This window comes from Eptatretus burgeri, chromosome 9 (genome assembly GCF_056783735.1).
Source record: "Eptatretus burgeri isolate ZD-2024b chromosome 9, Ebu_testis_v1, whole genome shotgun sequence".
NCBI classification, from domain to species: Eukaryota; Metazoa; Chordata; class Myxini; order Myxiniformes; family Myxinidae; genus Eptatretus; species Eptatretus burgeri.
The window spans coordinates 102,233,146-102,255,550 of record NC_140969.1 but is presented as its reverse complement, the minus strand read 5'-3'; the positions used below and the strand labels follow the sequence as shown (position 1 = coordinate 102,255,550).

The 22,405-nt window shown below is 44.3% G+C and overlaps 1 protein-coding gene across 1 annotated transcript in view; it reads right to left on the bottom strand.

Moving 5' to 3' along the window:
• Positions 1–6,337: 6,337 nt before the first annotated feature.
• Positions 6,338–22,405, bottom strand: part of LOC147020764 (ankyrin repeat domain-containing protein 34C-like) — a 50,615-nt gene continuing 34,547 nt past the window's right edge. The window contains exons 4-5 of the mRNA XM_085896377.1: positions 13,374–13,571; positions 6,338–7,260 (exon numbers count right to left, since the gene is read on the bottom strand). Of these exons, the coding sequence (XP_085752503.1) occupies positions 6,945–7,260; positions 13,374–13,571 (514 nt within the window). The 3' untranslated portion in view covers positions 6,338–6,944. The remainder of the gene's footprint in view (positions 7,261–13,373; positions 13,572–22,405) is intronic.

Sequence of the window (22,405 nt, the reverse complement as noted above, 5' to 3'; positions counted from 1 at the left end):
GGACCCTTACCGCCCCTTGAAAGTCTGGGCGCAATGATTGAATCGGATGTATCGATATCCGGAGCAGCTCTCCAATTTGAAGAGCCTCTCGTGTGATGGAACAATGTGGTTCATGGAAGTCGCCAAACTGGATATGTAACCTCAGGACAAATATCAAGAAGTGCCCCTAGGTTAAACAATTTCATGGTCATCGGTGTGTCCCCTCATACAAAGAAACAGGGTTCATGTTTTCAACATGATAAACAATCTTCAAAGTCTGGTTCAGGACCTGTCTGATCACCTGTGCTCAAAAGAAAGAAGCCCTCATGTCGTAATCAACATCAGATACTCCCTGTTCCTGAGACACCGAATCATCTGATGTTGGACATCTTCAAATAACCTGTTGTGTTTAGCCATGTAAGGATTATATACAGTGCTTATCTTTCAGATTCAAGATGTGGGGGCACTAAAGACTTAAACCAAATAATAGTAAAAAAAAAACAACTTGGGGTTCAATTCCCAAAATTGAGGAAAATAATACTCAGCATCTTGTCGGCCTTCTTCACACATTGTTTTGTGTTGAGGGAACTGGAGATTGGATATTTTTTTTTTTTAAAGAAGTACTTTCCTGCTCCACTGAAGCGATCGTGATGTTATTGTCATTCTTGTTTATCCTGTATTCAACTTGTTGAATCCTCCTTGCAATAAGCATAAGTTTACACTTTAATTTAAAATAATTTCAGTCTTAAACACTCAGCCCAGATATATTCACGATCCAAGACTTTTTTGAGACACTGCCGATCCTCCGGTTTCACGATCACAGCCGAACACTCAACGTCGTCCTCAAACGAGTAAGTCATAGCGAAGGGTGTCATGGGCAGATCGTCAATGTAAACAAGGAACAAAACAGGTCTATGTAATATCGTCGACCACATTTGGTATCTTAAACGTGAAACCCAAATAAGTAAGTAACCCTGGAGAGAGTTGTGCGTGTTGTGATACCCATTGAAACGTCGGTACGGCCGTTGCCTTTGTGACGTCCCAAAGGTCACGATCAAGGGACAGGTAGATCTTGCTGTAGATAGTCTCAAAAAGGATAGCTCAAGCTAGAAAATACTCGGATTGCAACATAGCAGTCGACAACAGAGAACACAGTTAAAGGTCCCATGACACTCAAAACTTTCTGGTTATTTATATATTAACTTGACCTTCCTAGTGATCAATCAAAAATCAAAAAAAAAATTGATTTTAAAATCAAAAAATGGGATAATTAGACCAATATTTCGAACATTTCTAGTGCTTTGCACAACTTGCTATGCCCTGCCCCTCAAAAAAGTTGACTTCAGCGAACCGCAGGTCACGTGACCGTTCATGTCATCTCCAGAACGCGACTCGCACAGAGTGGATTGATTAGATGTCGCGCGCCGTATAAAGTACGTACAAATGCATTGTGCACGTGTTTGCTATCTCACTGATCGTCTTAATTCCTGTGATTGTTTCGCGGAAAAGAAATTCTGCTTCTGAGCCGTGTATGCACAACAATCACGAGGCAATTATTTATCCCTTTACTACCTTGTCGTAGTCGTGTAAAAATCCAATACATGTATGCACAATAAAGGGCTATACCATGTCCACAAAATATTAAATGTGACTGTTGAACCTTTCCATTAAAAAAAGAAACTTACAGGGACATACAAGTAAAATACTAAAGATTAATATTGCATCATTTCAAGGCGCAAGGAGGTAATTTTAAAATCAAGCAATGTGAAAAACCTGCACCCACATTTTGCAGCTTATTGAATTGTTCGTTGAAACCAGCCTGCTGGGATAGGTACTGTTGGGGAATATTCCTCTTTTAGAAAAGAGACCTTTGCTGGTTGTCTCACTGGGTTGAAGTTATGTACTTTTCACATGTTCATAATCATTTTTAGGTCATCTCTATCATCTCAGTAGAGATGACCTAATAACCCCAGTCTCGAAGTCTGTCCGTCCATCCGTCCACAATCAAACCGAGTGGAGACAAATAACCAACAGTGGAATGGATAGAGGTCGATGAGACATGCAAAACGATACAACTTTCAAGGTCGTCCAAGGTCGAGGTCAACGTCACGAGGTTGTTAAAGTTGCGAAAATCGTCGATTTCAAATCGTATCTCCTCCCTCATTTATCAAGAGAGATCAAATGTTATTAGTGATTCAGATACTATGGACTATTATCTAGAACAACACGAGCCATTTTTTTGGAAATTTGCTCTCGTTCCGATTTTATAGCCCTTCAAACTTAGTTCTGATTCCCCGTATGGGCCGTTCATAAAGTACGTACATACAAAAAAAAAGTATTAAAAAATTAAGAACCGGAACTCTCCGAGGCAAATATTACATTTGAAGCTTTTGTCAGATTTAACTAAAACAATGGAACACAAGTTTATATGCACACTTACTTTCATTTATGACATTAACATTGTCTTGAATGTCAATTTGTATTTTCAAAAATGACGTGCTGTGATTTAAAAGAAAAAGGTAAATTACACCGTGAGGGACTGCATTGTCATGGCTTACAAACATCGGTTCATAAGGAACTGCTGGCTTTGCAAGCGATTAGCGATGTATGAGGGGGGTGGGTGGGTGGTCACTCGCCTGCATACAGAGGGGGGGGGGTGGGTGGTTTTGAAACCCGGAAGTAGAGCGTACGTACTTTATGAACTGCCCGTATTCCAGTCTGGCACAGAGTTACTTTCGACCTCTGGCAGAGATGACCGGCACTCCCCTCTTGGATGTATTTTTTAAATTGTTAAACCTATAACCCAAATGTCTTATCCTGTATTCCTTTGCGCACTTCTGAACGTTTGTTTAATTCTCTCCAAGTCCAAGGTGACCTTTCTGATAACACTGTTACCTTTGATATTAATTCTGTTATTTGCTGTCCATTTAGTGGACACGTAATACATTTCTGTGTTCTTTGTCCTATATGCTTATCAAAAACCCTCTCCACTCTCCCAATGTATATATTGTTACGGCTGTGGAAATTCGCATAACACCATAAAGGTCCTTTACTTAGTTCAGTTAGATCGATAAGTCTGTGTTCAGTTAGATTTCCCCACCGTTGTTTAATGGGATTTATTTGTGTCATCAGGGCTGTGAATCTTCAGTTAGCCGTTTTTCTTTACTATCGTTATTTTGGACCAACCACCAACATCACTCTCATCAACCGCTTCACAACAACCACAACCACACCTGCCTCTCAACAACCACACCATCCTCACCACTCCGCCAGCAACAGTCAACATCTCCACACCACAAACAAACATCGCCTCACCTTCGTCTCCGAAATGACGCCATCTTTGCACCTGCCGCGGCGAGTCCCAGCGAACAGCGTCGCTGCAAACCGACGCGGGGGGGTTTTGTTGTGAGCGCAAGCGACAGTGATTCCACGCATGACCGCTCTGTAAAAGCTTCGCCTCGGAAAACGGATCACAGGAGAGAAAGGGGCGGGGCCTGTGGGGGTCGAAGGGTGATGACTTCAAACACGTCGGCTCGCTCTCGGAGAATCGGATCCATAGGGTCGGTGATTTCCGCGACGTCCGCTTTCCACGCAGAGGTCAGAGGTGAGAGTGCAGAGATCAGATGTTGTCTCACCAGCCCTATAAAAGGCCGTGCAGAGCGCCAGTTCAACCAGTCTGGAGAGGTCGAGGAGCCGCATGGAAGTCTGAAGCCTGCAGTAGATGGAGAAGCTGAGGAGAACGGAGGAAGCGCGAACGGGGAGTGTGGCTAAGCCTACTGTGCCGCGCAGAGCTGCGGAACGTGTACGAGCCGGAGAGAGCTCGCCCGCCAGCGCCAGACGGTCCGAGGTGATCAGGCTTCGGGACAGTCCGAGCATCGCTGAAGAACGAACGGGTTCTTACAGAGCATAAACTCTAAGAGAGCAAAGGCCCGTTCGTTCCTCTCAGGCGTTGCCGGCCGGGGCCCGTACCACCAGGCCTGGGCCAGACCGCGGTTACGCTAGCTGCCGTGGGGAAGGAGCGTCGTGGGTCGCACAGCAAGGAACGTAACCTGCGCGGCCTCACGGAGCCTCTGCGGTCTACGCGCCTCCACGTTATAAAGGACCACGGGCCCAGTCTGACTCCCCTGTCTATGGGGGTGGTCTTTTTCCTGGGGTTTTACTTTCGAATGCATGTTGTGGCGCCGTGTCTTGTAAGTAAAACCTGTTAAGTGACTATACATAATTGCTCATAGACGTTCGTAGTGCTTTTTGCTCTTGCTTTTATTGATTCCATACCTGCATGACTGAATACGTGTGGAAAATAATAAATGTGCTTGTGTGAATGTTAACCAGTTCGTCGTGTCTTTTCTCCCCCCATTGAACCGCTATCTCGCTCTCGGAATACGAGTTGGGTTTTGAATACCGATAAATAGAATCGGGTCTGGCGAGGTCTGGCGATAATACCCGCTCGGTTATCCCAGAACGGAACGGACCGCTTAAGCGGTTCGTGTCCAAGCAGGCCTTCGCCGAGGTATGGTCCCTCGGTAGGTTACCCGCACGGGTACTAAGGTATATCGATATTCAGCGTTGACCCTATTTTGCGCGGGTAGAATACGGACTGGGCCGTGGTGGGATTAAAAACCCACCCGTGACTGGTTTCTGGCGTTGTTCCAGAAAGTCATGACTGAATTGTCCGTCCGGTGGGCGAGACGGCCGCCATTGGCTAAAGCGGCCATTCGTATTCTGAGCGTTGTAGATTCGTAACAATATATATGAGTGAGAAGTTCATTGTGGTGTGCGAGGGTGAAATAAAGTGGTGGATGCCAATATCTGAGTGTTTGAACTCACAAGTTAAAAATAAAAGTGTTCTCTGAAGGAAAGTACTCTATTTTGTGGACAGTGATTCTATCGGTGTCTGTCATTTTTAGTAACAGGATTTTACAATCGAGTCCGTTAGACGGTTAATAAAAAGTAAGGAAATAAAATTAGAATTCCACAACAACGACAGAATTCTACAACGATCACAACGAAACAGGAGAATTCCTCATCAGTACGATTCTACATACATGCAAGCCAGGTTTGGCTGCACTCGACATACATGGGTTTATTCTAAAGTGAAGGTACTGCTTCCATTGGCTTGCTATTCATTAACATTTAGCCAAAATGCTGTAATAAATGAACAGGGAAAAATATGTTGGCAAAACTATGAAAGAAATATATCTGTCCTATTACACGGCCTCATATCCTCGGGACTCTTACGCATTGACTTATACATTGTGTGCATGCTAATACAAGTTACTTGTTAACTCTAGAGTCTAGACTAGTCCGATAAATCCGTCGTCCATCCGACTAGTTTGATAAATCTGACGTGCTGTAGCTTTCTTTTATTATTCTCTTTTCTTTGTTTTCTACTGGCGCTACATGACGACAGTAGGAATAAAATAAATAAAATGCAACAGAACGTCAGATTTATCGGACTACTCGAGACAATTGTGTCACAAGGTGTGTTCTGCACACAAGTTTTCATCGTATCCGGACAGCGAGATTGCTTCGTTTTATGCGTGGAGAGACACGGCCGATGACATGGGCAGGCCTTGCTTGCGATTCATTCGCCGTGGTGCAACATGTCCGCTGCGCTGGTCACATCACCTCACTAAAATATTTCTGATATCGAGCAGTATGCAAGTCGAATTTACATTATTGAATTACGAATAGGATTTAGTCTAACCAGTTGTTATTGCCAAGTCTTCCTTCGATGTTCTCCCGATCATCATGAACGCTGGGAATTTCATCGCCATTTTCCTCTGCTTGTCCTGCTTCGGGATCGAACTGGTAAGGCCGTATTTCATTTCCAGCTGCCTGAACTTCACCTCCCGCGATTCTCCATCTGATTCAGACCTAAATCCTTCATTTCTCTCACTCACTGTCGCTACCAGACAAATCAAAGTCCATGCCATCCATTATTCAAAACCAAATGTTTGATTTTTTTAAAAGCAGAAATGAACGAAGCGTTTGAGTCGACCAATCGAATGTGGAAACACACAGGAACCCAATAGAATCACATAGACCATCAACCCGAGTAATTTGCGTGCAGCCTTTGTCGTTCTGGAGATGACGTCATGTGGGTTATGCCCCTTTCAGTAGATTTCGGCAGAATTTTTAGGGGCGTTCCCGAAGAGGTTTGTTTTTTAATTTTACATTTTACAGAACGAGTATTGTGAAAAAACATTGTCAGATCTGAAATCACGATGAAAAACTCCTATAGGACATACATACATATATATATATATATATATATATATATATATATATATATATATATATATATATATATATATATATATATATATATATATATATATATATGCAATTTCAGTACTTTTGGGTGTCATGGGACCTTTAAAAGGAATCTACATAGGCCTGAAGTAGAAACCAATACGAAGTGTTACGGTCTCTCTATTTATTATAAAATTTTACCGAAATGCAAGTGACATGATCATGTAAATGTATCATGCAGTGAGTAAATGCTTTTCTGATATCACTTCTAAAAAGTTTATTATTATTTTTTTTTTTAGGCCACTGTTCCTCATTGTGATGTTGTGACCGAATCGCGAAACAACGCTTTCTCTGAAATGAGAAAAGTGAAGTGTGTATAGAAGTTACAGAAGAACTATTGAAACATTTCGTTAACGTTTACCTTTATCTCATGTGAAATGGAGGATAATTATATATTTTTGAAGAACTAGTGCATCTACCACTTGTACTGAAAGGAATGTCAATCATTTCGACGTCACACTGTGATAAGGTCACCGTTGTCAAAAAAAATCCAAAAGAAAATTATTCACATGCTGCCCGTGAAAGCTGTGAGTAGTTTATTTGTACGATTTAAAGTACTTATACGGTCTATATTTCGCTTCAACTTCTTTGCACCACTGTCGCATACATTTTGTCACCCCTTTCGGCGATGTTTGTATCTTTTAAAGAAATCATGTTGGGAGGTCACCATAACTGACCAGCTGCTTCATCTGTTCCACCTGCATGGAATGACGTCTTAACAGGGTCTTGCGTGCTCGCCTCCCTGTACCAGGTGTCGGCTCAGGTGATATATGTCTCTTTGCCAGTAGAACCGGGGATAGAGCAGCGGGACCGTGAGATGTCCCAGTTCGATTCCGGCTGCAAATGTCAGGGATAGGTGGAGTCAGGTTGACGTTAAGTGGTGGAAGGAATCCAGGGCGAGTTTGCGAGATGCGGTCAACCAGGATGGTCCCCGATCCACGGCGTTCTAGTAGCGGGTGTTTGTCCCTGTGGTAACGAGACATCATTACTATCAATGACAATATAGAAACAAAATATTGAAGGAAAGTTACATTTCTTTTCAAAAACTGAAAATTATTCCATTTTATTATCATTGGAATTTTCACTTCACATTCTAAAGTTAAAAAAAAAGGTAGCCTGGTGTTGGCGCAGTGGTTAGGGTAGCGGCTTGGGATCCAAAAGGTCCTGAGTTCAAGCCCTGTTGGGCCACTGAATTAATACACCAGGGGGGTTGACTCAGCCTGTCATCCTTCCGAGGTCGGCAAAAAGAGTACCAGTGTAATGGGCCCGGTGTATGCCCCGGTTAGAATAGGTGTACCATATCCCTGTGTTTCGTATGAGGCGACCACGGTTGCGTCAGGAAGGGCATCCGGCATAAAACCTGTGCAAAATTATCATGCGGACAATAAAACGGATTTCCATACCGGATCGGTTGAGGCCCGGGTTACCGACGACCGCCACCGGTACTGTTGGTCAGCCGGCTACCGGTAGAAATTGTGTTACTGCTGGGCGAAAGAGGAGAAGGAGACAGGGAAGGTGTGTCCAGAGGCAGTGGGAGAGGAGGAAGGGTAGAAGTGTGGAGGTGAGAGTTGGAACTATGACTGGCAAAGGGCGAGAGTTGGCTGATATGATGGAGAGAAGAAAGGTAGACATACTGTGTGTACAAGAGACCAAGTGGATGGGGAGTAAGGCCAGGAGCATTGGGGGTGGTTTCAAACTGTTTTACCATGGTGTGGCTGGGAGGAGAAATGGTGTCGGGGTAATCCTGAAGGAGGATTATGTCAAGAGGGTATTGGAGGTGAGGAGAGTGTCTGACCGAGTGATGAGTGTGAAGTTGGAAATTGAAAGGGTGATGATGAATGGCATCAGTGCATATGCTCTGCAAGTGGGGTATGAGATGGAGTATAAAGAAGATTTCTGGAGTGAGTTAGATGAAGTGGTGGAGAGTGTATCCAAGGATGAAAGAGTGGTGATTGGAGCAGATTTCAATGGGCATGTTGGGGAAGGGAATAAAGAGGATGAGGAGGTGATGGGTAGGTACGGTGTCAACGAGAGGAATGTGGAAGGGCAAATGGTGTTAGATTTTGCAAAAAGAATGGAAATGGCAGTGGTAAATACGTATTTCAAGAAGGAGGAACACAGGGTGACATACAAGAGTGGAGGAAAGTGCACACAGGTGGATTACATCTTAAGCAGGAGATGCAACCTGAAAGAGATTAGAGACTGTAAGGTGGTGGCAGGGGAGAGTGTAGCTCGACAGCATCGATTGGTGGTCTGTAGGATGACTTTAGAGGTGAGGTTGAGGAAGAGAGTGAGGGCTAAAACAAGGACCAGATGGTGGAAGCTGAAGGAGGAAGACTGTTACGTGAAATTTATGAAGGAGGTGAGACAGGTGTTGGATGGTGGTAAAGAGGTGTGGGATGATTGGGCAACTACAGCAGAAGTGGTGAGGGAGATAACTAGGAAGGTACTTGGTGTGACATCTGGACAGAGGAAGGAAGATAAGGAGACTTGGTGGTGGAACGAGGAAGTACAGGAAAGTATAAGGAAGAAGAGGTTGGCGAAAAAGAAGTGGGATAGTCAGAGAGATGAAGAAAGGAGGCAGGAGTACAAGGAGTGGCGGCGAAAGGCAAAGAGAGAGGTGGCAAAGGCCAAGGAAAAGGCATATGACGAGCTGTATGAGAAGTTGGATACAAAAGGGGAAAAGGATTTATACCGATTGGCAAGACAGAGAGACCAAGCTGGGAAGGATGTGCTGCAGGTTAGGGTGATAAAGGACATAAATGGGAATGTGCTGACGAGCGAGGAGAGTGTGTTGAGAAGGTGGATGGAGTACTTTGAGGAGCTGATGAATGAAGAAAATGAGAGAGAGAGAAGGTTGGAAGAGGTGGAGATAGTGAATCAGGAAATGGGGTGGATCAGTAAGGATGAAGTGAGGACTGCTATGAAGAAGATGAAAAGTGGAAAGGCGGTTGGCCCAGATGGTATACCAGTGGAGGCATGGAAGTGCTTCGGAGAGATGGTAGTGGGGTTGTTAACCAGATTGTTTAATAAAGTCTTGGAAAGTGAGAGGATGCCGGAGGAGTGGAGAGTAAGTGTACTGGTTCCGATTTTTAAGAACAAGGGTGATGTGCAGAGCTATGATAATTACAGAGGTATCAAGTTGTTAAGCCACACCATGAAGTTGTGGGAAAGAGTAGTGGAAGGTTGGTTGAGAGGAGAGGTGATAATTTGTGAGCAGCAATATGGCTTTATGCCAGGAAAGAGCACCACTGATGCGATGTTTGCTTTGAGAATGTTGATGGAGAAGTATAGGGAAGGCCAGAAGGAGTTACATTGTGTGTTTGTGGATTTAGAGAAAGCTTATGATAGGATGCCAAGAGAGGAGTTGTGGTATTGTATGAGGAAGTTGGGAGTGGTAGAGAAGTATGTGAGGATCGTGCAGGAGATGTATGAGGACAGTGTGACAGCGGTGAGGTGTGCGGTAGGAATGACGAACCGGGTTAAGGTTAAAGTGGGATTGCACCAAGGATCGACTCTGAGCCCTTTCCTGTTTGCAATGGTGATGGACAGGTTGACGGACGAGATCAGACTGGAGTCCCCATGGACTATGATGTTCGCGGATGACATCATGATCTGTAGGGAGAGTAGGGAGCAGGCTGAGGCGAGCCTCGAGAGGTGGAGGTACGCACTGGAGAGAAGGGGAAAGATAGTCAGTCGGAGTAAGATGGAGTACATGTGCGTAAATGAGAGGGAGGGTGGTGGTATGGTGTGGTTGCAAGGAGTTGAGGTGGGGAAGGTGGATGGGTTTAAATACTTGGGATCAACTGTCCAAAGTAACGGAGAGTGTGGTAGAGAAGTGAAAAAGAGAGTGCAGGCAGGATGGAGTGGGTGGAGAAGAGTTGCAGAAGTGATTTGTGACAGAAGGGTAGCTGCAAGAGTGAAGGGGAAAGTATACAAGACGGTAGTGAGACCAGCTATGTTGTATGGTTTGGAGGCGGTGGCACTAACAAAAAGACAGGAAGTGGAGCTGGAGGTGGCAGAGTTAAAGATGCTGCGATTCTCGTTGGGAGTGACGAGGATGGACAGGATAAGAAATGAGTATATTAGAGGGACAGCGCAGGGATGACGGTTTGGAGACAAAGTGAGAGAGGCGAGATTGAGATGGTTTGGACATGTGCACAGGAGGGAAGCAGAGTATATCGGGAGAAGGATGCTGAGGATGGAGCCGCCAGGTAGGAGGAGAAGAGGAAGGCCAAAGAAGAGGTTCATGGATGCGGTGAGGGCGGACATGCGGGTGGTTGGAGTGTCAATGGAAGATGTGGAGGATAGAGCGAAATGGAGACGGTTGATCCGCTGTGGCGACCCCTAATGGGAGCAGCCGAAAGAATAAGAAGAAGAAGATTCTAAAGTTAAAAAAACGAATCTTTATGCAGTAAATGCAGCTTAATTAATTTCACTTTTTTCTTATGGATGTGCTATGTCTTACCAGTGGGAGTCCTTAATTGGCTGTGAAAAGGCATGTGATGTAAATGTTCCACAGCCAATGAAAAACCATTTAAATGAGTGAAATTCACTGTTGCATTTAATTTTTTTGGGGCCGAAAAGCATGTTTCAACGAGAAGGGCACTCAGGAGAGCGTATACCTCCACCACACAATGCCCGATCCACAAGAACATATCGGACCAAATACATTTTTGACATATCATGCTATATATCGTTTTTGGCCCTATCTCTAAATGGTGAAGAATCACTTGGAGAGCTCTCGTAGTCGGATCCGGATGTTCACCAAAATCTAATCAGTTCGTCCTTGTCACACACGCAACATGTCCTCCAAATTTCATCCGGATCCGTCTACAACTTTTTGAGATATCCTGCACACAAACAAAGAAACAGACAGAAAGGGGTGAGAAACAACCTCCTTCGCGTTCAGTGGCGGAGGCAATGAAAGAAAATCGATAATAATAATCAGTTCAAGAAATTCTCAGTTTTTGACGTTTGAACTTCGTTTCCATTTAAGCTTGACAACTTTTTGATTCATCATCATAATCAATATACTCATACTCTCTGCAGAGCATCGGTGCTTGGCACGAATTATGCTGGGTGGTTGCCTTTGCCTTCCACTCATGAGGGAAGGAATTTTTAATTTGTTCACGTGCCAGCGATGGATCGTCTCATCCTCGCGAAAGACACCGTGGGATCTTCAACGCCCACCAAACAACTCGTGCTGGCTGACGGGTCCTCCAGCTTGACGTCCTTTCGAGGGACTGGCACACACATTGATGCCTCACCCAGCATCGAGATACCAGGATGACGGTTTATATCGAGCTCGATAATATCTAACCCGGGATAGACAGCTCAGAGATGAGTATGCATACCTCCAAGGCTTAGGCTATCCTGCCGACCATTAATTTTTGATTAGGGGCTATATATATATATATATATATATATATATATATATATATATATATATATATATATATATATATATATATATATATATAACCTCCGCCACCGAAGGTGCCCAGAGGTTATGTTTTCACGCCTGTCTGTCTGTCTGTCTGTGAGCACGATATCTCAAACAGTTATGGACGGATTCAGACGAAATTTGGTGGACAGGTTGGGTGTGTGACGAGGACGAATCGATTAAATGTTGGCGAAGATCTGAATCAGATACATTTTAAAGTAATTCGTTACCATTGAGAGATCGGGCCAAAAACGATATATGTAGTGCGATGTCTCAATAAGTTATAGGCAATTATGACAAAACTTGTTGGATGAGTTGGGTTGGTGACAAGAACAAGGCGATTCGATTCCGGTTCAGGTCAGGATGCAGGTGCAGTTATAGTTATAAATGCACTTGGGGGAGTGGGGTGGGGAGAGAGGTTACTAGAGCAAAGGAAGATGGCTTTTGATAAGAGGTGGAAATGTTGGGATGTTCGGAGAATGTTGGAGTGGGGATAGAATGGGAAAATAAATTGGGGTGGGGGGTTACAGAGGGAAGGCAAGGCAAATTAATGGAGCATAAATAAGGGGTGTTAGGGTGGGGGTTAAGAATTCTGCCGCGTTTGCTTACGTGAGAAGTGGCCCCTTATGATACCAGTTTCGAGGACAGTATGATCCTGTAGAGATGATTCTGTGTTTTTACAAATAGAAAATGTCAGTGGCTTTTTTTTTTCCTTTTCTTTTCAGACTCAGGATGTCTTGACATTTCAAGTCGTTCACATGGCCATTATGAACAGGTTAAGATAACAGCAAACCACCAAACAATGACCACATCTCAACTGAATGCCGAGGAGGGAAGGTAGAGCAGGTAATGCTTGCTCGTTTTCACAACTCTGACGAACATGATGTCACACTCATCCATAATGTTGAAATGATTGACAGCTGCGAAGGTTGGACTGCACATGCGCATTTGTCTCAACTTTGGTGGACAAATTAATGGTCACTTGAGGAACATAAAGGTCACAATAAAAAACTTTCAATTCTCAAACAAATTGAGACAAAACCACGACTTACGGTCACTTCACGTCCCGAGCCTGAAAATAAAATATCCCAGTAACCTTCTCGTTGAACTCCCAAAACCCAGGCTCACTGCTCAACTCCACTCATTTGTTCCTCTTTTCTCTCACCTGTGGAACCAACTTCCCCAATCGGTTCAGTCCCATTCCTCCCTCAAGGGTTTTCAATTCAAGACGGTTGTTCCCCCACTACCTCAGGTTATCCCCCATCCATACTCATGATCTCTTCTACCCTAAAATGACCCCCATTTCCAAGCACTCCCTTTTTCCAGGTCATTGTGATTTCTCCCTCTCCCTCACTTCTTTTGGTTCGTTCGATGTCGGTGGTTTGCTCCTTTTCCGTTTCATCGCCGCTTCCCTCCAACTCTTCTTCCCGTGTTTCATTCACCTTGTGTGCAGCTCGTTCACCCAGATTGTCCTTTGTCTCTCCCTTCCGTTGATCTCACTCTCACTTCCACTCTGCTGTTGGTATTTCCCCCTTTCCATTTTGCTCTTGCTCTTCCACGAGCCTCGATCATGTATACAAAAACGACTCGGCCGATAGTTCATGATATTGCAATATTCCTCAGTTATTAGTACCTGCTAAGATGGGGAGAACTGGCTTCGAGTGACTCACGGGAGTCAAACTGTGGGATGAGGGGAGAGTGGTTCGCCTTCTTCCTGTCAAGCCGCAGGCACGCAAAATCAGGCGAGCTCGGGAGGGAGCCAAAACCTGGCTCGCCATTCATCGCTTCGACTGGCAGGCTCAGCCAACGCATTGCATCTTTCGGGTACAAACTGTAGCACAGCAAAAATGCAGGAAACAAACCTTGTTTTAAGTCACAACAGTTACAATATTGTAATCACAAACTATTATTTCAAATACAGTAATTAACAGTTTTCGGTTGCTCAGGTAATAACAGGATAAAGGAAATAAATAATAATAAATAGGTGCTCAATGTGTTCGTTTATGCAGTGAATGACGTCCGATTAATACCATATTTGAATAACTGAATGTATCATGTAATTTCATTTTGTCGCAACAATTGGTTGTGAAGCAGGGTTTATGGTTTTACTTCCTGAGAATGTTCAAATAATAAAGTACAGTGGAGTCCCTTTATACATAAGGAACACCTGTTATGATGAGTTCCGTTCGAACTAGCCGCACGTTTTGTGGGCAGTCCCATCCAACGAATGAAATTACACTTGGTATGACGGTATGTAGAATGTAGGATTAAAAAAAAAGTATATCTAAATCTATCAGACCATTGCTGGAAAATTGTGTAAAACCCTCGATATGACCGGTTTGTTTTGTGCTCCTGGGGTCAAATACCATACATGGTGATTGGTGAAAGTATTAAAAGTATTTGTTTGTATAAAGAATACCCAGCCTAAAAAGCTTGGTAACCTATTGTTTTTCTTCTGCTTATTCTCCTTGTATGTTGTCATTATGACGTTATCTGGAATGTAAATTCCAGATAAGGTATTGTAGCCACGCACCGTCCATCCGTCCGTCTCCTTTTTTGAATTATCAGGCCAAACCACTGGGCCGATCCGGCTGAAAGTTTGCAGCACCGTTCCTCTCCTGACTGGTAACAGGAATTGCAAAGCTCATTCCAGTCCCATGACATTAAGTCTGTCATAATGGCAGACTTAGTACATTTCTTCAAAAATCTTCTTCTCCAGACCCAACAATCAGAATGCTACCCAATTTGGGAGTCAACATTAGGCCAGGATCCTGATGTTAAATTCCAAAGGTCATGCATGCCAAATACATGACCGGAAGTATGTCAAAATGGCCGACTTCGTCAATTTTTGGGAGGAAATCGCATAAATTCCTTCAAAAATGTCCTTCTCCAGACCCACCAGTGAGAATACTACCAAATTTGAGTTACAACATTAGGATAGGGTAGGGATGTTAAATTGTCAAAGGTCATTCCGATCACATGACCAGAATTGTGTCAAAATGGCCGACTTGGTCAATTTTGGGGAAAATCGTGTAAATTCCTTCAAAAAAATCTCCTTCTCCAGACCCACCAGTGAGAATACCACCAAATTTGGGTTACAACATTTGGATATGCTTCTGATGTCAAATTGCGGAGGCCATGCTGATTACATGACCGGAAGTGTGTCAAAATGGCCAACTTAGTTAATTTTAGTGAAAATCGCATTAATACTCCTTTAAAAATCTTCTCCAGGTCCACCTGTCAGAATGCAACCAAATTTGGATTATTACATGAAGCCAGGGCTCAGATAAGCTACAGGTCCAGTGGTCCTATTTTTATTACTCAGCTGGCATTTATTTATTTTTCATCTGGCAACTCGGGTTTATTCCATTTTAAATCCATTTTCTCTACAACCGCTTGTCAGATTGACATGAAAATTTTCAGCATCGGAGTGACTACTGTATAATGTTTTTTTGATAATGATGATGCCATAGGTCACGTGGTGTGGCAGCCATGTTGGAAAAAAGGAAAAACTTTGGACCTCTGCAATTCCGAAACCACACCATGGAAAAAACTGAAAACTTGGCACATGGCAAGTACCCCCCCCCCCATGGGGAATAAGCGTTGTTAACCATGACATCATCCGTGAAGTGGTGTTCCGGTCATAAATCGACACGTAGAACACTATCTGATCGGTATGAAAATTGAGAGTCATCTACGGATAAATTGGTCGACAGAAAGCAATTGACGATGTTATCGGTCTCAAGGTTCGACAACATTTTTTTTTTTTTCAAACCTTCAAAAAACTTCTCAAAGTGAAACTTTACAAGTATAACAGGTGGGGAAGTCTCTATTCCTCATGAATAGGCTATGACATCATAGGTCATGTGGCTTGGCAGACATCTTGGATAGAAAAACGAGCATTATGTGATTAACACAAAACATCACAAACTTGATCCCCTACCCAATTAGAGGTAGAGTGTAAATTTATGATGCCGTAGGTCATGTGGTTCAGCAGCCATTTTGGATTGAAAATTAAAAAAAACCTTTAAACATCCTCTTTGGCATAACGGCTTATTAGATCGATCCAAAACTTCAGTACATGATCTACGAGCCTTTGGGAATATAGGGTGTAAATTTTAACATCATAGGTAATATGTTCTTGCAGTTATGATTTTTTTTTGAAGAAAAACGTTTAAAAATCCTCTTCTCCAGAACCCATTGACAGATCAAGGGGAAACCACACACATGGTCCCCATGCCTTGGGGATACTGGAGTGTTCATGAACAATTAATGTCACATGGTCTGGCAGCTATGTTGGATTGAACGAAGATCTTAAAAAAAAAAACCTCTCTTCAACCGCTGCATCAATCGACATGAAACTTCACAATTATGATCTAGTCATCATGCGGAATACATGTTTTAAATTTCAACCTGATTGGACACATAGTCTGGCAAACAGAATTATTTAATTGTTTGAATCTGTGGTCTTTTGGACTTTTTTTTGTTTTTGAATACGGCTCCCTTGGCTGTGTCTGGATGAGTTTGAGGGTGGAGTAGTAGCAGCTGAAACCCCAATCCTACCATGGTTCCTTATGATGACTCCATCTTTGCTTTTTGCTTATTCGGGTTCCTTCTGATGACTAATTGCTCACTCCTGAATTGTTACCTTATTAATGGTGAGTGGGCATGTGTGGATCTATGACCCTATGACCGATGCCGTCGGGAGTCTTGCACTCCTGATAGGGTCACCCAAGGTGGTAAGGTCATAGGGCGAGATCCAAGACTAAAGGTGATCCAAATAAGACCTCAATGGCAAAACAGGCGTAAGACAACATTTAAATGTCAATGGCTGTGGAGGTGGATGAAGGCTGCAGCGGGTGGGGGACTGCCAATTGTCTGGGTATCCATCAAGAAATATGTGGAGGCTGTTGTTGTGCACCAGTCTCCCCACACTAAAAATTTTCTGTTACAGCACGATTTTAAAAAGTCCTGCGGTGAATGGCGATGGAAGTAGGATTGTGAATCTGGAAGCTCCTAGTCATGAACCGACGCATTCGGCGGTGGGTGTGTGATTCAGTTGTCTTGCTCAAGGACCTGGGGCAGGTAGAGCAATTCAGCAGCCACGTTCATGACTGAGCAGCCCTTTTTAGGATTTTCTCTGCTCACCCCGTATGGGGAAGGCACTAGAAAAGGTGCCCGGGAAATAGTCTGCTTCAACATCCCTGACTGGATAACAGCATTTATTGGGGTCACCATCATCATGCGGTCAAAAACAAACAAAAAAAAAGTATCGAGTTGTGCAACCTGGAATATACGGACTATGATGGACAACAAAGAGAATTTTAAAAAAAAATCACTCAAATCACACTTTGCGAAATGGAACGGCACTTCGGTAGAGCGCATACCTCCACCATGCTAAAGAGTTTGCATTTTATATGCCACTGATAGGTTGGATCTGAATACAGACCTAAACCAAAATCGAATCTGCTTGTTCTTGTCACCTAACCAACTCATACACCTAGTTTTGTCATAACTCATCCACAACTTTTTGAGATATCATGCTATATAATACATAGTTTTTGGCTCCATCTCTCAATGGTGAAGAATCACTTATAAATGAAATAATTCCCGGATCTGGATCTTCACCAAAAGTGAATAAATTCTTCCAAGTGGCATTCCCAACATGTCCATCAAGTTTCATCCGAATCCGTCCAACTTTTTGAGATATCGTGCTCTTTATCGTTTTTAGCCCTATCTCTCAATGATAAAGAATCACTTAAAAAAAAATCATAGTAGTCGGATCCGGATTCAGATCTTCACCAAAGTTATGTGTTGCTGTCCTTGGCTGGTCACCTACATGCACAAAAAATTTGAGAACGATTGCTTGAAAACTTTGGCCAAAAATGTGTGAGAAACAGCCAGCCAACATACTTGGCAAAAATGTTTTTCGCCAAGTAATAATAGACCCCAGAGACAAACAGCCATCATTGCTCACGAACTAAGGCGATTCGATGTGGACATGGCTGCTTTATCTGAAACTCGTAGAGCAGAAGAGGGTCAATCGAAAGAGGATAAGGGTGGTTATACTTTCTTCTGGAAAGGGACGGCCACCCAAGAACCATAAATCCATGGCATAGGATTCATCATTAAGAACGAGCTTTTAAAGGCCCTTCCTGAAGTCCCAGTAGGCATCAGCGAACATCTCATGACACTCCTGTTGAAGTTGGCCAAAAAACAACATGCGACTCTAATAAGCGTATATGCCCCAACGCTTAATGCTGATAATGTGAAAAAGAAATTCTACTCCGAGCGGGACTCCATTCTTTTAAACATCTCCAAAGCAGACAAGATCATTCTCCTTGGGGATTTCAATGCAAGCGTTGGTCATAACTCAGACATGGGGCAAGGATCAATTGGAAAAAAGGGAGCTGGAAACAACAACATCGCAAATGTACTCCTCTTCCCGACAAATGTCGGGAGCATGAACTCATAATCACCAACACATTATTCCATCAGAAGGACAAGTTTAAAACATCTTGTGAAAACTCCCATTCAAACCATTGGCATCTCAACGATTATGTGATTGTTAGGGCTCGAGATCACAATTATGTGCTCCTCACAAGGGCAATAACTCGTGCTGATGATTGCAAGATTGACCATCGTCTATTTCAATCAATGATGGCTATTAGGATAGCCCAGAAGCAAATCAGATGCAAGTTGAACGTCCTCAGTCTGAAAGATCTGGTGAAGCAAGAGCAACTTCAAACTGCACTCCATGAAAAAATTCCCAATGAACATCCCGAAGGCATCGAAGATCATTGGATGAAAAGAAATTCTTCAAAATAGCCATTCTGGTTGGCTTGATATAGGGTTTGAGAGCTCAGACTTGAGATTAGAAAGAAGTTGTTTTCTGGTTCTCCTGAGGGTAGACACACACTTGTTCTGAGCTTTGTGGAAGGAACTAAGATTGCCTTCAGTTGGATTAGCCTTCCATGAGGCGAAGGCAAGTCGTTTCAGGACAACTTCCTCGCCACAAGCTTCGGTGTACCATGGGCGGGAGGATGGGTTTGACAACTGAAGGCGAGAGGGGATAAATCTGTGCATGAGGGAGAGCAAGTTTCTTTGAAAGAATTCCCAGGACGAGTTGATGTCGGAAGAAGTAGAGTTGGGATGTAGTGTAGAAGTTTGATGGCTGCTAGAAGTCCCTGCTCGGCCTTTCACTCGGCCTGAGTGAAATACCAGACTCAACGGCGCTGCGGTGGTTCTCTAATAACGGACAGAGAGATGTCCACTTTGAGAAGCATGTGGTCAGATGAACCGATTGGATCGGAGGAAGAACAACAGATGTTTTCAGGGAAATTTGTCAAAATCAGATCCAGAAGAGATGGAGTACCGTTGGTTGAGATCTGGGTCGGGAAGTTGACCGATTGAGTCAGTCCCAATGAGTCGCATAAAGCTTTTTCTGAGGTGCCATGGCAGGTGAGAGAGGTACCCACACCCAGCCAACTGGCATGATGACAATTGAAGTTGCCACATATGAGGAAGAGAGAGTTTGGATGAGAGGATAGAAGTTGGTCCATGTTTTCGGAGAGTGAGGTGTAGATGGAGTCATCATTGCTTGGTGGACGGTACAACACACATATAAACATGAGGTGGGAGTGGAGGGGTAGTCGTTCCAAGAGGTATTCCTGGGGGAGTGAGGGCAGTGCATAGAGGGAGAGGAATAGAGTTTTTGATAAAGAGAGCAACTCTTCCACCAGGTCGAGGCTCAGGTCTGTCATCCAGTATGAGCGAGCAACCATGGAGATATACTAGGGAGTCAGAGACATCTTGAAGGAGGAAAGTTTCTGTTAAGCAGATTATGTCTTGTTTGTCAGTGGCAACCTGTATGGAAAGATCTGTCAGGTTTGAGCAAAGGCACCGGACGTTTGAGGTCCAGACTGTTAAGGAAGAGGGAGGGGGCGGTAGGACAAGGGAGGAAAGGAGAGTTATTGATAGAGTGTGGGAGATTGCAGAAGAGCTTGGGAAGAGAGCCAGATGAGGAGAAAAGGCTTGGTGGTGATGGGTTGAGGTACAGTGGGGAGTAATAAGAGAGGAGGCAGAGGACAGTTGAAGATTGGAGGAAGTGGAGTGATGAGGTGGAAGAGAGAGGGAGGGGGAAGGAGGCACCTTCATGGACGTGAGCGGGGGCAACTTTGGAAAGGGGAAGTGAGTGGGAAGATTGGAGGGAGAAGGGTGAGAGGGGAGAGTTGAGGGGGGAGAGTCGAGGGGAATGAAGGTTGCTTTGTGAGGTAGAGTTGAGAGGGAGGGGAGATGATGAGAGCAGGCACGGCGAAGGGGCAGGAGGGCGATGGGAGAGGGGGGGAGAGGGGAAGAATGAGACTTGGTCGAGGTATGGTGAAGAAGGGAGTGGGCAGGGGGAGGTACAATATTTTAGGGGTTGGGAAGAGGGGGAGGTGTGATGACAGTAAAGAAGGAGCATGTTTGTGGCATTGTGTACTGATTGAGAGAGTGAGAAATCTGTGAGTGAGCTTAATATGGAGCCCACAGATGTTAGAACACCACACACTTTGGGACAACAGAAGAGGAGGTGATACTGAAGCAGAAGACAGTGAAGAGGTGCCAAGATCGGAGGTAAGATGAGGGGAAAGATGGGAGGGGTAAGGAGAGGGGTTAACAGGTGAGTGGTTAGGAGGAGGTAGATTTAAGTAGATGGGGTGAATTGGCACTGAAGTTGGCTACCAATAAAGAAAACATCAGGACTGGTTTGATGAGAATGATGTTGAAATTGAATATCTTATCAATGTAAAGAAGAAGGCTTTTCGAGCATGGAAATATTACATCAACTGCTTAAAGAAGAAAGAGGAACTTGCCAAAGAAAAAGCCGAAGTGCAACAAAGGACCAGAGCGTTCAAGAATGAATGGTGGATCATGAAAATACAAGAAATCCAACACTTGGTGGACACTCGAAGCACAAGAGCCTTCTTCAGCGCAAGTAAAGCCATTTACAGACCGATAAAATACAGATTGAATCCCCTGAGCTCAAAGGATGGAGAAAGACTTCTTAGGGACAACTCCAATGTGGCTGACAGTGTGCTTGATCAGATCGCTCAACGATGATCTGGAGACGAGATGGCAGCTGTGATCCCATGCTGGAAGAACTGCTCAAAGCTACAAGCAGATGAAGAACAACAAAGCACTCACTCAACAGTTGTACCTGCTAATAACTAAAATATGGCAAAAAGAGGAGTTACCTGCCAACCAATACTGACCACAGGCTTGTTGTAGCAACTCTGAAGTTACAGCTTAAATCCAGGAGAATGGTACCGTTGCAGCCAAGGCTGGATGTTGGCAAGCTCAATAATGAGAGGGTAGTTGAGGAGTTTGCTTACAGACTGAGGGTAGATTTGGGGGGCCTGTGTGCTTTGGGGGATCCTGAAGAGTTGTGGAGTGCCTTCAAGACCACCGTCCTTGATGTTGCCGGTGGATGTCTTGGAACTCACTGGTCGGGCGAAGAAGAATTTTGTCTCTCAAGGGACACCGGATATCATTGACCAGAGTCACAGGGCCAGGCTGAATGGCAGAGTTGAGCTGTTCAGGGAGCCGAGGCGTAAAACTGTACGTGCACCAAGGTTGGACAAGGAATCTGTGAGGGGGTAGAGCATCACCTGTGGTCAAGTAATTCTCATACTGCTTACAGGGGAATTCACGCTTTGCGTTCCTCCAAGCCCATCCCTCGTTGTACTGCTGCGAGAGCAGAGGGTGGTGGGCTCTTGACAGAGAAGTCTGAAGTGAAGGCCCGCTGAGCCACTTACTTTGAGCGGCTCTACCAGGCTGATCCACCAGCTGTCGAGTTGGATGTCAGGGTGTGACTATCCCTATTACTGACCCTCCGATCAACTGCAGTCCACCTTCGTTTGTGGAAACACAGACAATGGTGAACCGGTTGAAATGGGGTCAAGCTCCGGGGAAATGTGGCATCCATGCTGAACTTCTCAAGGCTGGTGGAAATTCTGCACTCATGTCATTGCATGCAGTTCTTTACTCTGCCTGGAACAGAGGCATCATCCCAACTGACTGGAAGAGGAGCCTTGTTGTCCCCCTCTGGAAAGGGAAGGGTGATCGCCAAGACTGCAACAATGACCGAGGGGTGACGCTGCTCTCAGTACCAGGCAAGGTCTTTGCTCGGATAATTCTTCAGAGGGTTCGCCACCACCAGCTTGAGCACCAGCGTCCAGAGCAGTCAGACTTGACACCAAAGAGGTCAATGATTGACCGTATCCTTACTCCTTCGGGTCCTCACCGAACGCAGAGGAGAATTTCGGCAGGGGCTGATCGAAGCCTATGTTGATCTCTGTAAAGCGTTTGATTCAGTGAATCGGGATGCCCTCTGGAGGATTCTTGGTCTTCCTGGTGTGCTATGAAAACTGATCTGATGTCTGAACTCAACACTGGTACTGAGAGTGCTGCGAGATGTGGTGATATAATCTTTGACTTATTTCCAGTTGTTACTGGAGTTCATCAGGGGTGTGTACAGGCCCCCACACTTTTCAGCATTTGCATGGACTGGATTCTTCGGAGGATGTTGGAGAGATCAAAGTACGGTGCATCGTTGGGGAATTTCAACATCTATGACCTTGATTTCACAGATGATACAGTCATCTTTGCGGAGACTTCAGATAT